The 23,643-nt window shown below is 42.8% G+C and overlaps 1 protein-coding gene across 4 annotated transcripts in view; it reads left to right on the plus strand.

Moving 5' to 3' along the window:
- Positions 1–23,643, plus strand: part of NEK10 (NIMA related kinase 10) — a 185,989-nt gene that overhangs the window by 51,563 nt on the left and 110,783 nt on the right. For 2 of the 4 annotated variants that reach the window (XM_061585967.1, XM_061585968.1), the window contains 8 exons: positions 997–1,074; positions 6,094–6,158; positions 7,881–7,983; positions 8,958–9,086; positions 9,837–9,974; positions 17,625–17,670; positions 19,086–19,207; positions 20,478–20,580. In XM_061585967.1, the coding sequence (XP_061441951.1) occupies positions 997–1,074; positions 6,094–6,158; positions 7,881–7,983; positions 8,958–9,086; positions 9,837–9,974; positions 17,625–17,670; positions 19,086–19,207; positions 20,478–20,580 (784 nt within the window). Of the gene's footprint in view, positions 1–996; positions 1,075–6,093; positions 6,159–7,880; positions 7,984–8,957; positions 9,087–9,836; positions 9,975–17,624; positions 17,671–19,085; positions 19,208–20,477; positions 20,581–23,643 lie in introns of those variants that run through there. The other 2 variants (XM_061585969.1, XM_061585971.1) reach the window with 2 other exon arrangements.

Consider the following 23,643-nt stretch of genomic DNA (forward strand, 5'->3'; position numbering starts at 1 on the left):
GGAGCTTCCTAGTGCTCCTGGGGTTGGCACAGAGGTGGAAGCCAGTGGAAGGCCTGAAAATGGAGAGTTCTACAGGTGAGGAGCTGTGGAGGGGGACCTAGGCTAGATCCTTCTCACATTCAGACTCCTCCCCCAGGTCTTGATCCCCCTTCAAACTCCACCAGCCAAAAGGCTGGCAGAGTAAAATCATTTTTAAAATGCCCCATTAAGGCCTATGGAGAGTGCTTATTCCCGGGGAGGCCTGTTGGCTGGAGCCAGTGCTTCCTGGATGGCTCATGTGCATGGCTCCCGGCAGAGCTGGCATTCAGCTGGGCCGGTGACTCCTGGATCCCGCGGAGCTTTCTGCCAGCTTCTCCTCTGCTGTCCCCCCTTCTGCTGGCTGCCCGGCATTTGGATTGCTCTGTAAGAATCTTTTGTGGGAGGAATAACAACAGGAAGCAGAAAGGCAGGGAGCAGGATTTATGAGATTAAAACAGAAAAGGTCTGTGAACACACACTCATAGTGGGGAACGTTCTTGGTGTCACTCTCAAACCCAGTAAGGGTAACAAAGCCTATGAAGAATGCTACAGGGCACAAGGACAAGGGACCATGTGTTTCAGCTCCAGTCTGTCTTTCTTGCAGGCCTGGCAACATGCAGGTGTGGTATAGTGGTTATAGTGTTAGACTAGGACCTGGAAAGGATTCAGATCCCCACTCAGCCAGGAAGCTTCCTGAGTGATCTTGGGCCAATCACAGTCTCTCAGCCTATTGTACCTCACAGGTTTGTTGTGAGGATAAAATGGACGGGGGAGAATCATGCATGCCACCTTGAGTTCCATGGTGAAATATAAATAAATTATGTGTAATATCTACACTGAGGACTTGCTCGCTTGATTTCAATGAAGAGGCTGATAGGTTCCCTTACAAGAAATTGAGTTAAAATTTGCCATTAATTTCTTAATCTGTCAGAACATCTGACTGTTCTTTGAATCTATATTCTTTATGTGCTTTCCCAGGAAAATGGAGTTTATACAATAGCAAAGCTGATTTTACCTAATAAATACAGGAATGTGGCAAAGGCTAATTTATTACAGGTAATCTTTTTTTAAAAATTTCATACTCTTTCCATACAAACATGTAAAGCGCTTAAATAGATATGGGATTTTTGTGTGTTTCTTTAAAGTTGCTTTTGTATTCTTATTTTTAAGCACAGCAAGATAAGCCCACATAACAAAATACTAAATTAATATATACATAACTTACCCCACATTTTAACAGCTCTATACATTTAACAACCTCACATTTTAACAATTCCGTTTTTTTACTCTGTATATCAGTTTTTTTCTGCCTGACATGTAAAATTCTGTCCTGTAAAATTATCTAGCAAGGTGTAACCCAAATCCTGTGAATGTATTTTTGACAAATTTGCTCATTTTATAGTTTTGCTATATTGACTGAAAGCATTTGGAATTTGGGGGAACAAACTGGTCAGATGAAAGAGGGGAACACAGGGAATTAGTTAGGTGGAATGCAGGATCCTTGGAGAGCAAGGAGAATTGAGCTTTCTCCAGTGATGGTGAACATATGGCATGGGTGGGTTACAATACTCTCTCCTGTGCCTGAAAACAGGAAAGGGAGGTCTTTGTCTGTTACTCACTCCCCCCTCCTCTTAGGAGCAGTCCGTTTCCTGTCTTGGCCTGGAGCCGATTGTATGTGTGTGGATGCGTGTGTGTGTGTGTGTGTGAGCGAGAGCGAGTGAGAGAGCACTCTTCAGCTGTCTCCTCCTGTTAAACATATAAATGACAATATTCTTAGGTATGTTGGTGTGACTGTTTAGTCTTTGTCCAAGTTGATTTTTAGTATTGAAAATATGGTTGTAGACACTCTAGTCTAGATCCTTTTCTAGCTCCAGAGCGCAAGCAGGGAGAATGTAGTGATGGGGCAGAAGTGGAAGAATGTGTGTCTCACAGGCTTTTTCAAGATGCACACTGTTTATTTGCTTTGCAAGATCATAGCTGCATGGGATCACAGTGATAAAGCTATGGAGCCTGCTCCTTCCACATCTAAGAGTGCAGCTGTGCTCCAAGAACCAACAGCTAACACAAAAATGATTCCGGTGTCAAATCTCTTCAAGAAAGTTACCAAAGGCAAGTGGGATGTGCCCATGCAAACAAAGAGACAGATGGCGTTGGCAAACAAGTACTGTTTGCTGGAGACCTTTCTCATGGAACAGTTCTCCTTCCAGCAATGGATTCACCAGTGGCCTTTCTGCTTTGAAAGGTTCTGGTACCAAAGAGAGAAACACAGCCTAAAGATGCAACAGACAGAAGAGTAGACTTTGCCTCATGACAGGCACACGAAGCTTCTGCATTGTCAATTAATTCAGCTTGTGCTGTGTCAGTGTTTTCAAGGGTTTCTCTGATATGGATAGATGAATAGTTGGATAATCTACATCAGGCCCCAGAAAGAATGAGGAAGACACTGCTCAAAATCTCCAGGACCTTTGTGGGCAATTGAACCCTTGACACTGCTCAATTTGTGGCAAGATCCATGGCAGCAGCTGTAGTTGCAAGATGGTCTCTGTGACTGAGAACCTGGGATGGGATTCAGGTGTCTGAAGACAACTTAGCTACAGCTCCTTATCTAGGAGAAAAGATGTTTAGGGAAGCTACACTGAATGATGTACTTACAGATTCAAATGAGTGGGATAGGAACCTTTTTGGCTCTGTGGATCAACCTCACAGGCTAAATTTGACGGTTGGGTCATCCACCTGTCAATCACATGACATAATGATTGACTAGTGGGTTGTTCCACCCACCTGTTAATGTCCTTTGCAGGGTTCCCAAGTGCCCGCTGCCACTGAGGGAAGTATGAGAAGAAATCCTGCATTTTAAAGCCTACAGGAAGCGAGAGACATTGGAAGTTGAAAGCAGGAGCACAGAAAGGCTTGCAAAGCTGACCCTGCCCTGATCCTTTCAAATTTGGACATTGGAGGTTGAATGGGGGAGTGCAGAGAAGCTTGCAAAGCCTGTCCCACACTGATCCTTTCAACTTCCAACATCAGAGGTTGAAAGGATCAGTGTGGGATGGTTTCAAAGAGCAGTGCTGGAAGGGAGAAGCAGTTTCCACTTCTCCCTCTTTGAGCAAGGCGTGCTGCTACTGCCCATCAGCTAATGGGTGGTAGGGTATGCACTTTGTTCCAGTAAAGGAACTATTAGGAGCCCACTTTAAGATCCCAATTGTTCCTTTGAGCTATGCCCTTACATGCCCAACACCTGACATCATGTATGATGTCAGATGTAGGGCAGATGGTCATGACTGTCCCCAAATGGCCTCACAGATCAAATGGGGAGACCTAGCAGGCAAAAAACTTCCTTTGGGAGCATAACACCTTGTTTGCCTTGTCCAGGAGGGATGATCATCAGGTTTTTTTAAACCAGAAGTCCTTTCATCCCTACTTTTTTCAAGGACAGGAAAGAGGTTCCAGATCTGGGTCCAACTATTGTCCAAGACCATGGTTCTAGTCAGGTGGCCAGATCCAATAATGTTCAAAGTTCTGTGCAGGTAACAACTCTTCCCAGTTCTCATACCAGTCACCTACCAGTTGGGGGGTTGCAACATTTTTACCAAGCTTGGACAACAATCACGAAACACATGTGGGTCCTGAATTTGATTCACCATGGATTGATGATAGAACTGAAGTCAACACCTTTGAATTGGTTCCTGACTATCTCCAGTTTCCAGATCACTGGAGAAGAAAGCCATTATTTTGGAAGCCATACAGCATCTTCTGCAGATAGCAGCAATAGAATAGGTCCCATCACTGGATGCTTCTTCAGCGCCTATTCTTTGTAGTACCAAAGAGGGACAGATTCTGATGGATTGTTTCAGAACTCAAGTTTTTGAACCAATTTGTGGTTTCTTAAAAATTCAGGATGGCCCCAATCTTCAACCAGAGAGGCTCTTAAGTTGTTGGACCATCTTCCTTCAATAGATTTGAGGAAGGTGTTTCTACATGTGCCATACATCCATGGCACAGAAAATTCTTCTGTTTCACCTATGGGCAGAGCCTCTACCAGTATCGGGCAATGCCATTCAGTTTGGCTTCTGCACCAAGGATACCCTGGTGACCCATCTTCACTTCCAGGGTATAGTTTTGACAGCTCTTTAAAAACCACCTTTTGATCCACTAAATTCAGTTTCAGTAAAATATTTATCCCTTAATATCCTATTTTTGGTAGCTCTTATCTCTTCTCACAGTTTTAGATCTAACATCACTTTCTGTAGCAAAACATTTATGTATATTTCACACAGACAAGGTGATTCTTAGGACAGATTCATTATTATTCCCAAAGTAAATACACTTTGTCACAGGCATCATAATTGAAATTGCTCGTGTTTTGCCCTTCTCCATGTCATCTGGCACTCACTAGATTGAGAAGAGCTCTTAAAGGTACACATCATACAACAAAACTGTTGAGGCAAATTGAGTCTATGTTTATTTTGTTTTACCCTAACACCTTAGGGAAAAAAGTAACAAGTTTAACAGTAGCTAGATGGATAAAGGCCTACATTTCTCTGGTTTATGAATCCTTAAAACTTCCTGTTCTGAAGCATATTTCAGTTCATTCCACCAGGGCAGTGGCAACTTCTGCTGCTCTTTCAGCAAATACACCTCTTCATGAGGTATGTAGAGCAGCTACATGGGTCAATCCAACAACATTCATTAGGCACTATAAAATTGACTATGCTTCCGCAGAGGCAGCTTTTGAAAAGCAAGTCCTCCAACAAGTTATTTAAATAGCAGCCTTCATACTAATTTCCTACCCAGTAAGGTACATCCCACCATGCCATAATTTCAACACCACTGGAGAAGGAACTATTGTTTTCACTGAAAGGTGTTTCTCGGTCATTTTGAACATACGGTATGAGCCCACCCTTGCTGGAGGACAGCTGAAACATTGCACATATATTATTTGTTACACTGGCAGGATGTTCTCTTCATGTTCTTTTTTTATCTTCATGTGTGTTTGTGTGTGAGTATTAAGATGCTCCTGTAGCTTGTCATGAAACGGACTGGCCCTGAGAGAAGTGGGAGTGAGTAACAAAGACCTGCATTTCCTATCTTTGGGCACAAGAGGGCAGCATAATCCACCACGCCATATGTTCAACAAAACTGAGCAACACCTTTAACATGTGAACAATGTTTCCATTCATAGCATTGAAACCCTCCTCCCCATACCCATGCTGTGCTTGTTTTCAAGAATTTGTTTGCAAGCACTGGTCCTGATCCAGCTAAGTTAACCATGACTAAATCCCATCAGAAACAATGGAGCAAGTTCATTGAAAGAAATGTACATAGGGAGCTGCTAGCAGTACATCTAACACAATGTTGTCAATACTGATCAGTATTAGCTCTCTAGGGTTTCAGGCAGAGGACATTCCCAGCCCTACCTGAAATGCCAGGGATTGAACCTGGGACCTTTTATATGCAAGGCAGATGCTCTACCACTGAGCTACAGCCCTGTCCCATGTAAGTCTAATTCAGTGCTATGGGACATGAATTTGTTCCAAGGAATTTTTCCATTGGTTGAATTCTATGGGACATTTAATGCAGAAAATATGTGAAACATCTCAGAAGTCTCTTGTTCTGTGCTCTACTTTATGAAAGCAAAATAATTTGTCATTGAGGAATGTGTCTAGACAAGGTCCTGAATCCGTGTATCTGGTAAGCTTGTCTGATTGTTTTAGGATGTTAAAGAGATTAGTCATTAGCCATTTTTGTACTGCTTACTTAAACATGGATTTAAAATGTTAGTAGGGAAATTGAAGGCTGGGACTTCCAACAGATTCATTTTGATGGTAGCAAAAGTTTAACAATCACACACTAAATTGAAACTAAGACTGATGGTCTTCTAACTTTTGTCATTGAAATATTTTTCTTCCATTACGTTAAAAAGACATCAGACTTTTTGGCCACTTGCCTTGACTACAAGCTGTTGCTTATTTCATAGTCTACCAACATACGCTATGTAAACAAAAGGAACCAAATGTGGTTGGTAATGTTTCTGCATGGAATTATCTTTAATGTGTGCATTTTCCTCTCTCCCAGTGTTATGCCTTCAGAGCTCTGAGATTTCTTTTCAGTATGGAAAGGAACAGACATCTCTTCAAAAGGTATGCAAATAAAATATTAGAAGCGATTATGCTCTAAAATTGTTCATTTGAATTACAACAAAAAGCCTGCAGGTTAATACTTAGACTTTACACTTAAGTCTTAGCTAGATTAACTGTTTTCAAGGTGGAAGAACAGAAAATGTGATGCATGACATTGTTGTCCATAAAAACCTCTGCAAAGAAAATGTAACTATATTTTAGGACCAATGCAAATTTTCAGCTGCCACACTGAGATCTCTAGAAACATTTCTAGCACCTCTACGCAGGGGTAGTAACATTTATTTGTTTAATTATATATTTTAAACAATTTGTAGTTCAGACATTGCCAAATGTAACTGGAGTGGTTAAAAACCAATTTACAGTAGAATAAATACAGTGAGAGGGACTGAACTGTGCCTGGCATTTGTAGAATTAAGTCATGATGTCAGATGCATTCACCACCCTATGCCACTCAGAGTTCCTGTGCAACGTTGGTCCGAACATTGTCACCATTACAAGGGAGGAGTTCACTTGAATTAAATGGCACATCTTGTGCTGTAGCTGAAAAGGAGTGATGGCTGAACTACCATTATTGTCTGGAAGGCACAGTTCCATTCTTAGTTCTGATTGACTAGGTTGGGCAAGATGCCAGGAGAGATTAGTAACCCGGACTATCTTGCCATTGTAAAGAAGATACATGCCTGTTGTTCTGGGAGCTCATCAAGGAAATGCATATCTATATTTTGAGGGAAGTGTACTTCCAATTTTAATCCAGAAAAAAATAAAAACACTTCTCTCACCATTTAAACAGTTTGGGAACACTGTAGTTATATATATATATATATATATATATATATATATATATATATATATATATATATATATATATATATATATATATATATATATATATATTAAAAATCACATGGTTCTTTCTGTCATTTCTTTCTTTCATTTAAGATTGGTTGAAGTGGAGAAACTTTATGTGATCAGGCCTATTCAGATGTTAAGCAGATATTTCAGATATTGAGGATCCTGCTTACACCACATAACTTTCTGCGTCAGTGCCATGACATGATTCATATAAGTTTCTCATGGTGCAAGAATAAATTAAATTAGAGATAGCAACTTGCCTATTTAAAACATTCATTTTATTTTCTATTGTTTCCAATGTTTCTAAAATTAAATCCAAGGCTATCTTTCTATTCAGGCCAAATTCATGGTAAATGTTTACAGCACACTCTGATATTCATGTTTTCTGTACCAGAATGTGCATCTGATCAGAATCATGTCAGGGTATGTAGGAGCATGTTTAGTAATATTATTTCTACTCTTAATAAATAACCCTGGAAAAGACTCTTGTGAGGTTCTATAACTCCTTACTATTAAATTTATACTGGGAGAGTATCACTGTACTATGTAACAGTTCTTAAGAGCCACAGGATTTTTAAATGTTAAATAGTATTTTGTTTGAAGAAAGGAGATCTGACCCACAGGTGACTAACCTTGGCTGTCCAGATGTTACTGGATTCCAACTCACATCTTCCTTGACCTTTGGCCATGCTAGTTGTGGCTGATGGAAATTTGAAACCAAGAACTTCTGAAAGGCCACAGATTAGCCAACATTTCTTTAGCTAAAGGGATCTATGAAGTGAAATTGGACATTATTTCCAGCATGCAAAACAAAATAGGGTGAGAATTTTATTTAGTATTCCATAAGTATACAAATTTACATTTTTGTAGACTCTTCCCTACAGAGTTGTTTGAGAGTTTCATTGATATTGGACATTATGTTCGTGAGATCAGTGCTTATGAAGGGCTAGTATTGAAGCTAAATGCATTACTGGTAAGTAATAAATGTTTGCTTACTTTCTTGTTCAAACTAACCCAATGGCTGCTACAAAATGCAGCTTAATCTGTCTTCAAAATGACAGTCTTTAATAAAAAGATCTTGCAAGGTTTTCTTGAATAAATGCCATGCTTAGGCAGGTCTTTAATGGAAGGGAGTGGCAGGATATAGGATTATGGTGGCTAACCTCCTGACTCCCCCCCTCTAGCAATTTTTTTCTGATCTCCCAGCATCCTACCAATTTTGGCAGTAGCAAAAGAAAAAAAGGGAGAAAATAAAGTAGACACCACAATGGGATGGGGAAAGCCACCCTGGTCATCATGTCAATCATTTGATGAGCAGATAGGGTGATAACCACCCTTCTCAGCTGGTCTACATGGGTGGAGTGCTGTGTGCTTGTGTGTATGTCTGCCTTTGTGTGTGCTCTGGGTCACACCTTCTTTTGGCCATATCCATCACTGGGATGTGGTGTCCAGAGGTTGGCCAAGGGTAAATATGATCCTTGGGACAAAACCAGTTAGCCACTCCTGCTCTAAGACAAACAACAAGACTTTCCTCTTCTCCCAGACATTTTAGCATGTGTTTTAAATTGTTTTTATTTTGTTTTAAATTTTAAAATTGTGTTTTAAATTGTTTTTAAAATATGTGTTTTAAATTGTTTGTTTTAATGTTTTTGATTGCTGTAAACTGCCCAGAGAGCTTCAGCTATGGGGCGGTATACAAGTGCAATAAACAAACAAACAAGTAAGCAGCATGGCACACTTCTGTCCATGTTCTTTTGCTCTCTGAACCTAACTCATCAATGCAATATTCCTCAAAGGGTTCTTGGTTGATCTTAAAAACTGAGAAGAGAAAAGAGGGAGGAGGTGGTCTCTAAGGTGTGTAAGATCTATGCTGCTAGTCAAAACTATTGTTCTCTTAGCAAAAGATTCCATCAGTCAACTATGTCTTTTAACTAATTTCATGACAAGGAGGATGAAGTTAAGCAAATTGCTGAAAATATTGAAGATATTAATCAGAACAAAGCACCTACAAAATACATTGGTAATTATGCAATATTGGACCATCTTGGCAGTGGAGCCTTTGGAAGTGTTTACAAGGTAAATTTCCCTTTGATACATAATAAATGTTTCCTTGCTTTTCTGTTCCTTTCCTCAACCCCCACAGGTGATGTTATTGCAAATGTGGGATGTTTCACTCGTTTTCCAACTATAAAGGTGGACCATATGTTGGTTTAAATTAGCAGAATCACTATTAATCATATTTTCTTGGGTTTGTTTAATCAATAAAGATATAAATAACAATTCTTAAGAAAGCTGGTGTAACAGAAGGGCTAATAATGAGAAGTCCCTACTTCAATTTTTTGTTCAGGAATGGATTCCCTTTGTATTTTTAGGCAAACTACTATGCTTCAGTACCTGTCCCCTTCCCCAAAATGTCAATATGTGTCTAGCAATTCCAGTGCTATTTTATGTGTTTGTTGTGAAAAGTACTCAGATAATGTGTGTCAAGTAAAGCTTGTTGACATAATGTGAATCAGGTACTTTGCATAACTTGCAGTGTTCTATATAAATACTAAATAGATGTAGTGGGTATGGATAGGCCTTAGAGCCCCCCAGTTTCTGCATAGATCTGTTATGTTCTTTTAGATACTCATGTGTTTCATGTAACATTATTTTCATTGCACCATGGGGGCTTAAATGTATTTCAAGCTGATCATCAGATATTCAAAAAACAAGTTTCTTCGAATAGGCACGGTACAGTTAGTTTTGATGAACTAATAGTGCTTCCTTTCATCTTGCTTCTATCCATTGTTGTTTATATCTACAATCCACCCCACCCCACCATAGGTTAGGAAACATAGTGGCCAAAACCTTCTCGCAATGAAAGAAATTAATCTACATAATCCAGCATTTGGAAAAGATAAAAAGGACAGAGACAGCAGTGTGAAGAACATTGTCTCTGAATTAACCATAATTAAAGAACAGGTGAGTCCAAACATGTTAGAAGTAAGTTTCAGCAAACTCAGTGGAGTCTTCTTCCAAATAATTGTGTTCAAGATTTTGGATGAGAACAAAGAAGTAATTGGTTACACTGATGATGCTTTGCTTTGCAGTACATTCACTCTTCCCAGGCTGCCTCTAGCTGTAATGAACAGAGAGCAATTTTCACCAGGAAAACAGCAGAAGGCAGAGTGTTAAAAATTCTACTTTCCCTGAACTGTGGTCCTGATCTGCGTAGGAGCTCCCCACGAGAATCCCAAGCACAGGATTCCAACACACTATTAAAGCAATATATAGTTTAACCCCTAAAGATCACAGAAGAGACATAACCAATATTAAGCTAGTAACCATGATGCCTTATTTGTACATTCATTTAGCTGGATTCTTAATGGATGTAATATGCTTAGGACTGCATTATGAGGACCAATTTTTCATATTCCTTTTTCTTGCAGGGAGATTCATACTAATGTATGAAAAAGCATAAAATATAATGTGAGAGTGCATGCACGTACGTACATGTGTATGTGAGTAGGATGCACACATAAGGAATCTGCACTTTTTCCATAGGGGGAATGCCATCATGCTGGATTATAGCTCGTCCTATCGTCCGAAGGCAAGAATGTTTCTGAAGTCAAGACTAGGGCATCAGGCCCCTCCCACTCTCCAGTTCATTCTTGCCTTCGTCCGTGCAAGATCTATAGCTAGATAAGTCTTTCGTTTGGTGTGATAGAGGGTGGAGTTTTGTGTGCGTTTGCCATCTCGTTCCTTCCCTCTGTCCTGTCCTTTACCACTGTTTGTGTGTCAATTTCCTTGTTAATTTCTCCTCCTTGCTGGGTGTGTGTGTTTTACCCCCAGCAAGAGAGACCGCGGCTGCGGTCTCTCGCCTCAGCGGCGGACGCGGCTTGGCCAGGAGCTGCGGCTGCAGCCTCCGACCCCCTTTTTCTCTACCGATCCTCCCTTTGTGCCCTGACGATTGGGAGCCTGCGGTTGCGGCTTCTTTCGTCTTTGATTTTCTCCAGCCCTTTTTTGCCGTTTTTTCCGTTTGTGCCCTGACGATCGGGAGCCTGAGGCTGCGGCTCCCTTCGTCTTTGATTTTTACGGGCGGCGCTTTAGTTCCCCCTCTGGAGCCTGTGTCTGTGGCTCTTTGCCTTCCCCTTTTGGTGGCTCCTCTTGCTTGGGCTGCCTTGCTCCTCGTCCGTGGCGCTTTGTTTCTGCCCTAGACAGCCCTCTCAGCCCGCGGCTGCGCTTTGCCTGTTGGTCGATTTTTCTTTGGCTACGGGAGTTCACAGGCTTTACTGCCTCCTTTACGGAGTTTTTTCTAGCATATTTCCACCAGCCGCGATTAAGTTGTTCAGTCCCGCGGCCGTATTCTACCGTGACGGCTCTCTCTAATTTTACAGTTAAAATTTCAGATGCCATTCTTTTTTGCCTGCCATTGCTCATTACGTTGTTTAACAGTTGTTGCTGGGCAAAATAAATGTCATTCTTGTTCGATTTTCCCGCTTTTTCTACGGGCGCCATTTTAATGGCCGTTTTTTCCCGTTCTCTCTGAGAGCCCATTAGCATTGCAAAGGGGAGGGTTTTTCTCTCTCACGGGCTGGGGTTAGCGGGACCCAGCTTTTTATCAAGCTCCCTGTGTGTAATCAGCTCCCTGTGTATGTGCTGCAGATAGGAAGTACTTCACTAACCCAATCTCTACGACTGACCCTGGCAACTATTGAGTTACTGCGCTTATCTGCACCAGTATAAAGACTCTTTTTGCTGCAACACTGCTGATACTTCACTGACTGTACACCAGGTCAACTGATAGTGTGTCAGAATGTTGACTACATACAAAGCTATTTGGCTATATATCCTCCAAAGCTTTTGATACTGTGCAATCCTGTGCAATATTACCTTTTACGCCAAGTGTACATTCTGCCCCATCGTGACAGTGTACATCAGCCTGTGCATTCTGCCCCAGTCGTGTGCCGTGTACTGCGCCTGTTCTAAGACTGTTCATAGTGTACATTCTGCCCCATCGTGGCAGTGTACTTTGCCATCTGCCAGTACATTCTGCCCCAGTCGTGTGCCATGTACTGCGCCTGCCCGGGTCTGTGCATTCTGCCCCAGTTGTGTGCCGTGCACTGATACCCTTAATATCTATATGATGGGAGAACAGCCAGAGACAATCCAGGCAACCAAGCCAAAACAACAGCCAGTGACAAACCAGATGACCAAGCCTAAACCCCCTAAGGCGGTCAAACATAAGCACTCAAAAGCGGTTGCCAAAACCAAACATCTTAGCCACAGCACAATCAAGCAGCCCCGCTATGTCTCTGTTCTAGTCCCAGAGGAGTCAAACCATGCACAGTTAACTACTCTCTTTCATTCTCGTGCTGCTTCCTCTGATGAGGACTTTCCTGGATTCCCTGTACAACCAACAATCGGCCAATCTGGAGCTTGCTCTTCTTCACTACCTGTGGGGCCGTCCGCAGTCCCGCCTATCCAAGAGCAACCATCTACATCTCTGGGACTACAGCTGTCCAACGAATTCATTACACAACTTCAGGGCATGCTGTCCTTTTTTGCTCATAGTCAATCATCTTCACAAGTTCCCGCTATCCATCAACACAGCGGGGTGCAACTTGTACACAGCGAGACAAACCCATCAGGTTCTCCAGACCCGTTTGATGTTGCCAGGGGCAGGTTCGTTGATGACGCCTCCTTTGATGGGGAGTCCGCATTCGCGCTGCAAGACCAAGGAGATGAGTGGAGTGACCATTCGGAACCCGAGCAAGATACTTCCTATCGCCTCTTCGACGCTTCCGATTACCAGCCCCTGGCGCGCAGAGTTCTGAACACCCTTGGTCTTCAATCTACTCCAACTGTAGCTTCTGCTTCCGCTTTAAAAGGGGCCAGGGTCCTGAAATCCCCTACGCCAGCAGAAAACTTTCTCCCTGTGCCAGACCCCATCGCTAAACTGGCCAAGGACGAATGGTCCCACCCTCTACAGGCACGCCGATTTAATATCATTGCGGACAGGCTTTATCCTTTGGCCCCGGACTTTTCTACCAGACTGGCTGTCCCTGGCATCGACAAGCCTATTTCCAGTTTAGTTTCCAGGTCCCTCTTGCCACGGGAAGGGGACTCTCATCTAAAGGATGCCACTGAACACAGACTGGACTTTGCTTTACGCAAGACCCATGAGGCCATCGCCTTTTCTATGCGTGCATCCACGTCAGCCTCTATTTTCACCAGGGCAGCGATGATGTGGTTAGACGACCTCATCGAGGACCACAATCCAGATCCTGCCTCCCTGCGCAGATCGCTACTAAAATTGCGTAAAACAGCTGCCTTTGTGGCTGACGCCACCTTGGACGCGAATCAACTAGCAGCACGCACCCTGGCGGCTCAGGTCGTTGCCAGACGGACCCTCTGGCTTCGTCACTGGCAGGCTGACTCTACTGCCAGAGTTAATCTTTCACGAGCACCTTATGCAGGCTCATTACTTTTCGGGGAAGAGGCATTAAGGGCAGTGCTTGTCGACCCTAAGGACACTCGAAAGCCTGTCTTGGCCACCGTCAAAAACGTCGAGCGCAGACCCTTTAGACGTTTCGCTTCATATCGCACGTCTCAGCCCTTTCGGGGAACGCAGCCCTGGGGACGAGGCAGCGATTTCTCAGCATCTAATTTCCGCTCCACCAGAGGAGGCTGGAATAGACGTTTCCCCAGTAGAGGTCAGTACCAGGGCCGCAGAGGCTACTCAGCGTCCTCATACAGGGGAGGGTCTCACCAACACAGACAATACTAATGCAATACCAGTTGGGGGCAGATTGCTCCTATTTGCCGAACGTTGGCTACCCCTGACTCAGGTCCCATGGATCAGAGCCCTTTTTTGTTATGGATATGGAATTGAGTTTTGGGCAATACTGCCAAACAAGTTTCACCCCTCCCCTTGTCCCAGGGCACTAGACAGGCACTGCATCATGCAGACTGCGATACATCACCTTTTGAACATAGAGGCGATAGAGCCAGTCCCCACTGCAGAGAGGTTGGAAGGGGTGTATTCCCTCCTATTTGCTGTGCCTAAACGCGATCTGTCATGGAGGGCGGTTTTGAACCTCAAGTTCATTAACCGTTTCGTAAAGTATCGCAGGTTCAAAATGGAATCCCTCCACTCCATTACAGACAGCCTGCAAGAAGGTGACTTCCTTGCCTCTATCGATCTAAAGGAAGCGTATCTCCATGTCCCTATTTGCATAGATTACAGAAAATTTCTTTGTTTTGCCTTTGGCTCCCAGCACTTCCAATACCGAGCAATGCTGTTCGGACTCTCGTCTGCCCCGAGAGTATTTACCAAAGTGCTACTTACCCTAGTGGCATAACTCAGGCTTCAAGGGGTCCATATCTACCCCTATCTGGACGATCTTCTAATACGGGCAAGGTCTAGGGAGCTGACTCACCGTCATCTAATGCTCACGCTCCATGTTTTACAGGACCACGGCTGGCTAGTTTTCCCGCCCTTTTTGCGGACGCCATTTTATTTGCCTCTTCCTTCCCGTTTGTTACTGTCTAGTCAGTTACAGTGCCAAGGGGGGGGCTTTCTATTGCCGGGGCCCTAGTTGGCCGAGCCAAGCCTCTTAATCAGCCCTCACAGTACGATCTATTGACTCCAATACTGTTGCTGGCTTCTGCAACGTTATCAACTGCACTATCATAAACTTATACAGGCTGTTGATTCTCCACCAAGCCGCCTGAACTGCGCATTCTGCTCCTACGTGGCAGTGTACAAGACTGTTGATACATACAAGGCTGTGAATACTATACAAGCGGCTTGACTTTTACCCCACATAAGAGCTGTCTGAACTGTTAACTCTGTACATTCTGCCCCATCGTAGCAGTGTACTTAGCCATCTGCCAGTGCATTCTGCCCCAGTCGTGTGCCGTGTACTGAGCTTCTTCGGGTCTGTGCATTCTGCCCCAGTCGTGTGCCGTGTACAGTTACCCTAATATCTATATGATGGCAGAACAGCCAGAGACAACCCAGGCGCCCATGCCAAAACATCATACAGAGACAAGCCAGGCGACCAAGCCTAAACCACCTCAGGCGGTCAAACATAAGCATGCAAAAGCGGTTGCCAAAACAAAGCACTTTTCCAGCTACAGCACTGCCAAGCGGCCTCGCTATGTCTCTGTTCCGGCTCCTCAGGGGTCAACCCCTGCACAGCTAACTACCCTTTTTCAGTCCCCTGCTGCCTCCTCTGACGAGGAGGACCTTCCGGGCTTTCCTGAGCAGCCAACGGTCATCCAACCTGGGGCTTACTCTTCTACACTACCTGTGGGGCCGTCCACATTTCCGCCTGCCCTCCAGTACCCCTATTAGCCAAAACCTTGCGGAAGGCACGTCGCGAGAGGGCACAGCTGGTTCTGATAGCACCATTTTGGCCCCGTCGACCGTGGTTCTCGGATCTCCTTGCAATGTCGGTGACGGATCCCTGGCCACTCCCAGTCAGGCCAGATCTCTTATCACAAGGTCCAGTATGGCATCAGGACCCCAAGTGGCGAGATCGGCTGGCCTGTCAGACGCTGTTATAGACATTATTTTGGCCTCGAGAAGACCATCCACCACTCGTATATACCAACATACTTGGGTAGTGTTCTCCAGGTGGTGTCAGTCCCAGCACATCGATCCTTCCAAGGCTACAGTACAACAAGTGCTGCAATATCTTCATAGGGGCCTCATGTTGGGACTTAGACCCAACACATTGCATCGACACGTGTCCACTCTGTTGTCCATTCTTTCAGTATCTGCCACTGATGCCCCTATTGCCTCACATCCGTTTATCAAACGCTTCCTCAGAGGCACTGCTCTACACTCACTGGCTGTAGCTCACCGTTTTCCATCATGGAGTTTGTCAAAGGTTCTGCAGGCCTTACAACGTCTTCCGTTTGAGCCACTCAGGACTGTGCCTTTACGTCTGTTGTCTTTCAAGGTTCTGTTCCTGATTGCGATTACATCGGCGAGAAGAGTCTCGGAACTGGGCGCATTGTCTTCTGCTCGCCACCTCTGTGTCTTTCACAAGGATTCTGTTGTGCTGAAAACTGATCCTTCCTTCCGCCACAAGGTCAATTCAGTTTTCCATTGCAACCAGGACATTGTTCTTCCTTCATTTTGTCCGAATCCTACCCATCATCTCTAGAAGGCATGGCATTCGTTGGATGTTTGGAGGGCTCTCAAGACCTACCTGTCCAGGACCCAGGATATACGACAGACTGAGCCTTTGTTTGTATCCTTTCATCCAAGGTCTATGGGGCAAAAAGTAGCCAATTCCACTTTATCCCGCTGGTTGCGTGCATGTATTACCTTAGCTTATGAGTCCCTTAAGCTTCCAGTTCCTCCTAGTATAACAGCTCATTCCACTAGGTCAGCAGCCACTTCAGTTGCTTTTGCTACCAACGCTCCTGTTGCTGATATTTGTAGAGCTGCTGTTTGGTCTACTCCACACTTGTTTATAAGGCATTATAAAATAAATCGTTATGCCTCTGCCGATGCCTCCTTTGGCAGACGAGTGTTGCAACAGGTTCTTAATGACGATTAGCATGTGGGTGGTCCCTCCCTGTTATGGGCTGCTTTGGTACATCCAGCATGATGGCATTCCTCCTATGGAAAATGGACCATTGGTCTCACCTGAAGGGTGATTTTCATAGGAGCAATGCCATCATGACCCTCCCAGTTGGAGGATACCTAGAGATGTTTTGGGATGGTTTATATATTACAGTTACATTATTATATTATGTTATATTATATTATATTATTTTACATCTTCATCTACTGGTGAAGTCAAGACTTCTATTACTGTTTTCGCTATGTTAGAGTCATTTATTATGAATGTTACTATTATGTTGCTGGTAGGCCCGTTGGTCTTTTTTCCTGCATGTTTAGATATATCTCTTTAGACTCGCTGCGAATGAACTGGAGAGTGGGAGGGGCCTGATGCCCTAGTCTTGACTTCAGAAACATTCTTGCCTTCGGACGATAGGACGAGCTATAATCCAGCATGATGGCATTGCTTCTATGAAAATCACCCTTCAGGTGAGACCAATGGTCCGTTTCATGTTGCACTGGATGAAATCCAACATTGTCTGAGCAGACTTACCTTTCCTTCTTCTCCATCCTGCTGATGCCACAACTCCAGAAAGTCCCCCAACTCTCCAGAGCAGATGAGGGGAAGGCTTCTGCCCGCAGCATGGAGAAGAGAGGAACATGAATTCCCATTGTGTGAGTGGCAGTCTGTTCCACTCGTACACAGATACCATAGGATTTCTCTCACCTTTTTACTTCTCTTTATTGGAAAAAAATATTCTGAGAAGAAGGCCATGAATGGCAAGACCAAATTAAGATGAAAGGAGAGAAGCCTTATTAAAGGAAAACTGAGTAATGTCAGGCAATACAATATTCCCATGGGCAATAGTGAGAAGGTAAAGTTGTGGTGATCTTCTTTTCCTAGTTCAGGTCACAATGTCTTAAATTAACTAGTGATCCCCACACAATGCCAAAAGTTATAATGATGTCTGCCACTTAGAGGAACATTCTAAAAACCATAATATGGATGTTCCATCTAATCTTAACTATATAAATTATCTTTATTGTAGCTTTATCATCCTAATGTCGTACGATATTACAGAACCTTCTTAGAAAGTAAGTATAAACTTACAGGGCCGCATCCTAACTAGTGTATTATTATAATAAGATTTTTTTTTTAAGTAAGAGAACTATAAAAGTAAAATGTCATAAATCTTTTTTGTCATCATCAAGAAGCTTACCACCCTTTATATTAGGAGGCCTAGGAAAATATAAATCAGTTTTAGGGGCAATCCTATACCTACTTAACAGGGAGCCCCATTTAACTCAGTCTGCTTCTAAGTAGATATGTGTAAAATTGTTCTTGAATCAAGATTCAAAGGAAACTAAAACAAGATGTTCTTTCTTTGTATTGGGTGGGATTATGTCAGAACTTCACAACTGGTATAGCAGAGTGGGGAGGAGAGCCTGGCTGGGAGTCCAGAGTCTGTGAGTCCAGAGTCTGTGAGTTCAAATCCCTGCTCGTGTCTCTTGGGTATAAAGGGCCAGCTAAAGATCACCTGCACAGTGAGTGGCTCAGGGGTTATGTGCCCTGCTATCTGTGCAGCCATGGGCAAGCTGTATAGTTCCAAGGAGCCCAGTTGCCCCCCAGTAGGCAGTTGCAGACAAGGAAGGGGCTGGCTTGTGCAGCTGTGGCAAGGTGAGGAGGCCCTAGCCAGCTGGGGAGGACTTGCAGGCAGTCCATTTCCATTTTTTTTATGTCAGAACTTTATCTTTCTTATGAAATCATAAATGCTCACATCCTTGAAGTCTTTAGAGGCTGTTGAGGATTTTGCCCTAGATTGATAGGTGTAAATTAATAATTGCAGGATGGAGAATACAAAATAGGCTGTGTGTTACTTGTGTCAGAGGCCAGATTCTGTTGTTGTTCCAAATAGCTCATACCTCTGAACAGACACAACTCTAAGGTTGTACCTGATTAATTGTGTTGTTTTGGCGTTGTTAACCACTGCAATCATATCCCAGATGATGACTAGCCCAACATGTGGTACTGTGGGTGCATAAGATTTGCTGGATGATATCCAACATCACACCAGGTAACGTGATGGAATTTATCTTCCCTCCTCCCCGCAGCCCCTTCTGCACCCTCCCAATCTTCTCTGGAAGGTGCCCTAAACCAGCTGAGCAGAGTTTGGGCCTCACAGAGGGCTGTAGGGGGTATGAGAGGAATGGTAAATCCTTTTTGCACATGCGGGTTGCCACAATTGAATGCGCCACAATATTTTGTACCAGTGGCCTAGTTTTAGGGATTTATGAGAAGACACCATTGTAATAGTTGAAATTTTCATCTGAGGGCACAGATCCCTCTGCTGTTATGCTCCTGTCAGAGTAGTGGTAAACCAACTAGACTGCCTACAGGAATCATTTAGAGTGGATTTCAGAATTCTCAGGAAAATGTTTTTTGGCCAGCCAGTGGACACAGAAATGAAACATTCACTATTGTTGCTTCTATTTCATTTTGTTGTGAATAGATGACAGACTGTACATAGTCATGGAGCTCATAGAAGGAGCATCGCTGGGAGAACATTTTCATTCTCTGAAAGAAAAGCAACAACAGTTTACAGAAGAGAGAATATGGAATATATTTATTCAAGTAAGGACCTGCACATGTCTTCATTACTTTACTTTTCTTTGTATTCTGAGATAGTTATTTATGGTTGCTTATCAGGCAAGAATCTGTCCTCTTGTATTTTATGAAGCACATGCACATTGCCCATGTTGTTGTTGTTGTTTATATATTGTGCCCAAAGATTGGATAAACTAAATGTCACTGATCTTGAAACATTACAAAGGAGGTTTTTAGATGAGATAATAGAAAGTAATAGAAAGTAAGATTATGGGGATCTTCATTTACCGTCCCAAGAAGATCAGCAGAAGTGAAATGGACAAAGCTTTCTGCAAAGCTATGCTTTCCCTCCTTTCATGGCTGGACTAGCCTTCCCTTTTTTGAGAAATGCATAGCAACACAGCATTGCTTCTGGTGGATTGCTGTCTTCTCTGCAGCAAGCCATCTCTTTCCCAATCTGCATCCCAGATAAGTGCTATGAGGAGCTGTGCATAGAAACAGAAGAATCTGCCTTTTATGTATCCATTTACCCAGTATTGTCTACAGTGACTGGCAGTGACACTACAGGAATACCCCGCATTAATGTACGCAATGGGTCCAGAGCGAGTACGTAAACCGAAAATGTATTTAAAGTGAAGCACTACCTTTTTTTTACTTGCGCCGCCACTGTGCCACCTCTCCTTCACGCGGAGCCTCAAAGCCCCATGCTAAAGCCTCTGCTGCTGTGCTGCGGCGCCTCTGCTGCTGCACCGCCGCGCCTCCCAGCTGATTCGTAGTTGCGCGATTGCGTCTCTTTCCACGCCCCCACGCACCGAAAGAACAGGCCACAACCAAAGGTTAAGTGTCCGTTCTTGCGAAGCAAGCGTACGTAAACAGGGGAATGGTGCTACTGTAAGTATGTCCATACTTGTGAGTGTCCTTAAAGTGAAGGTCCGTATAGCGGGGTATTCCTGTACTCTTCAGGCAGGGGACATTGTCAGCCCTACCTGGAGATGCTTGGGATTGAACCTGTGACCTTTTGCATGCAAAGCAGATGGTCTATCACTGAGCAACAGCCCTTCCCCTAAACAAATAATGTGATTGGGACACTTTGGCGCACTACGCTAATGAACTTTATGGGGAATACACTTTTTTTTGTCAGGTTCAGGATTCTTCCCTTGGCTTTTAAAATATTTTAGTGCTCCAAACTTGCCTCATAAGATATTTATTCCTAGAATTCCAGGTTCTAGGTTACCATTTGATTATTGCTCATGTGTATATCTCTGCATATGCCTTAAAACATTTCTTTATTGTGAAGCTGTGTTTAGCTCTTCGGTATTTGCACAAAGAGAAGAGAATTGTTCATCGAGACCTCACTCCAAATAATATCATGCTGGGAGATGAGGATAAAGTAACCATCAGTAAGTTCTAATTTTGTAACATTAAAAGGTTTCAGTAGAAAGTGATTTTTTTCCAAACTTAAGTCTAGTAAACTAATTCAGAATAAATGAAATCACAGAATCATTTCTAATGTATATTCATAAATGAAATATTTTCTTTCCAGATGATGCTATACTGTTTGTGTCTTTACTATGCATATGGAAACATTTTTCCAAGTTATTAGTGTATTATTTATATTCTTTTGCTGTTACTTGTTCATAGTATCCAGACTTCCTTTTGTTCTGTGTTTACACTTTTGTGGTACTCTTCTAGTCCAGGTATTTCCTATTTTTTCCCCTAAAAACGGAAATGCACAAGCACAGAGATTTGCCACAATGCATTTTTATTTTTCACATTAGCATGGAGCCTTTTCTCTAAAAACCTCAGGGTGACAGTGGTCTGGTTTGGACAGTGCCAGAATACGCACACACTTCATAGCCTTGCACTCAGCTTCACTGCTTCTTCCTTCGCACAAATGGCAAAACAAACCAGGAAGCTGTAATTAGCTGTGGCTTTCCATTATGTCAGGATTTGGAAGCTTGCTTGGAAGCCGTGCACCATAGTTCTCTGTTCACATGCAATGGAAAGCTATCGTTTTGTTTTTCCTGCTCATCTGAAGGGAGCAAAGTGGAAGTAAGGAGGCTGCAGGTGTATATTCTGGCATATTAAGACCGGATTTGATCGCATGGACATGGGCAATATTCACAATCCAGTAACCCACTGCATGATTTCAGCCCATATATATGCTCCTTATTTAAATTTTATGCTCATGTATTGATGCTTAGTTTTGGTGGTGAGAGGCATACATAGTGTCTTGCTTGCTTTCTGCGTACAGGGAGAATATAATTCAAACTGGCTCAGTGGCATTGCTTCTTCATTTGTTGATTAGTATACTTTCAAAAAGCGAACTGCCCAACTTTTAGCTGGTTTGAGGCCAGTTTTGTGCTGACTGTGTTTGCTACTTGGCAAACAGTTGTCAAAATAGTAACAGTATAGGTAGGTGATGGGCAGTTGTGGGTGATCTCTGCCAAAATGGAACACAATTGTTGATATTCATCCATTATTCAATGTGTTTTAATACCTGTTTGACATATCCTTCATGAATATATACATGACATGCAACTGAGCCCATACTCATTCAGTCTGGAGTTGATACCATCCATTTTAAAGTACCACCTGGGGGGTTATCTTACTGTATTTAATTAAGCAGAAGGAAGGAGAGTGGGGTAATCTTCACTGTTGTTTCAACTGAGGAACTTAATAATTCTTCATTCAATTAATTTGTTGCTTGGAGTAACCCATGTGCCTTTGAAAGATTGTAGCACAATTTAGTTTAGTGTGCTGTAATAATGATGTCTTAGATGAAGAACAAATAAGCACTGTAGTGGGGATGAAGCATTAGCTTTGTTTCCCTTGGGGCAAAGAGCTTTCTTAATGTTTTCATTTCTCATTTAGGCTTTGTGAATAATTAAATAGGATGATTATGACCTTCTGAACATGTATTTAAGTAACTGTGCTTGCTACAAAACACTTGAAAAGATGAAGCTTTATCACATTAATAGCTAAATAACCACAAGCTGGAACTGAACAGTTTTGGGAATGGTTTGGCTTGTTTTATACATCTTGAGAAGATGTAGGGTGGCATAAAACCCGGCAGGGTAGATTAGGGAAAATTAGATGTGTTTTAAGAACAGCAAACTATGTAGCTATTTCACATGCCAATAAATATCTCCTCCATGATGATTGATTAGCCCTTTAAGCTGGAGATGAGGACCTTTAGCCCTCCAGATGTTGTTGAGCTACAGCTCCCATTATGCATGACCATTGGCCATGCTGACTGGAGCTGATGGGAGATGGAGCTTAGCAACATTTGGTCAAAGGCTTCCCATCCTTGCTTTAAACAGTGCACTCCTTCGTTTGCCTATGCACAGTCAAATGTTTGAGCCAATCTTCTTGGATGGCAATTGTTTATATGTACGCACACTGTCTGAGATACAATTTAGAATCTTTGAAGAGATGGTACAGTGCCATTGTCTATATGTGATAATTATAGAGGGTGTTAGCAGGGTGCCGTGTAAACAAATAAGGTTAGATCATATGACAAACCTGTTTTAGTTATTCCATTTTATTGTACTTTTCTTCCAAGGAACTGAGGGCTGTGTACATGGTCCCCCCTCCCTGTCTTTTATCCCCTGTGTAGTACTTTAAACTGAGAAACTGCAGCCTGGTTTGATTAATATCTCAGCTTAATAAGCCAAAATATAAGCAAGCCTTTTGCCCATGCACATAGCTCCTTCACTCATTCCTTTGTGCTACAAGAAATCAAACCAGGAAGTCTATAATAATAGTTTCCCATTTTGTCTGAACCAGGAAATTATAATTACCAGCTTTGGAACAAACAAGGTTACTAAACGACAGTTTGAAGCTGGATTTCTATCCTTGCTTAATCCAAACCTGGTAACTGTAGTTTTTCACTTCAGATGAAGCTTTGCCAAACCAATAAAAAATACCTGATCCCCAGACTGGGATTATGACATGTTAATTTTTTAAATTTTAAAATTATATTGTTAGATTAATACAGTGTGCTGCTATAGCTGATTAATGCAAAGGAGGGCTCTAGTTTTCCTACCATTCATTTCAGAGGCATTGCATGCCAGTGCTCAAATATTAATTATACAGCATGGAATGCTTTAAATTTTAATTTCTGTTGCTCAACTAAACAAGTGACAATGAAGCATGAAACATGAGCAAAACAGCCGTATTATCACATAGCTCAAAGTGTATGTGTGAATATGTATGGAGTTCAACTATCTATACCTGTGTACATGCAGATCTACTAGATCCTTCACCAACCTGGGGCCTTCCAGATACTTTGGATTACAATCGGTGCCAGCAAACAAAGCTATGCTTGCTGTATCCTGGGTTGAGGAGGGTTACAGTACAAAACATCTGCTGTAACAGGAGAGAACATTCAGAATAGTGTTGTGGCAAAATCTGTCCTCCAGTTTCACAAAAGTTTTCTTTCCCTGTGAAAGGGGCTTCCA

The sequence above is a fragment of the Rhineura floridana genome, chromosome 10, assembly GCF_030035675.1.
Source record: "Rhineura floridana isolate rRhiFlo1 chromosome 10, rRhiFlo1.hap2, whole genome shotgun sequence".
Taxonomy (NCBI): domain Eukaryota; kingdom Metazoa; phylum Chordata; class Lepidosauria; order Squamata; family Rhineuridae; genus Rhineura; species Rhineura floridana.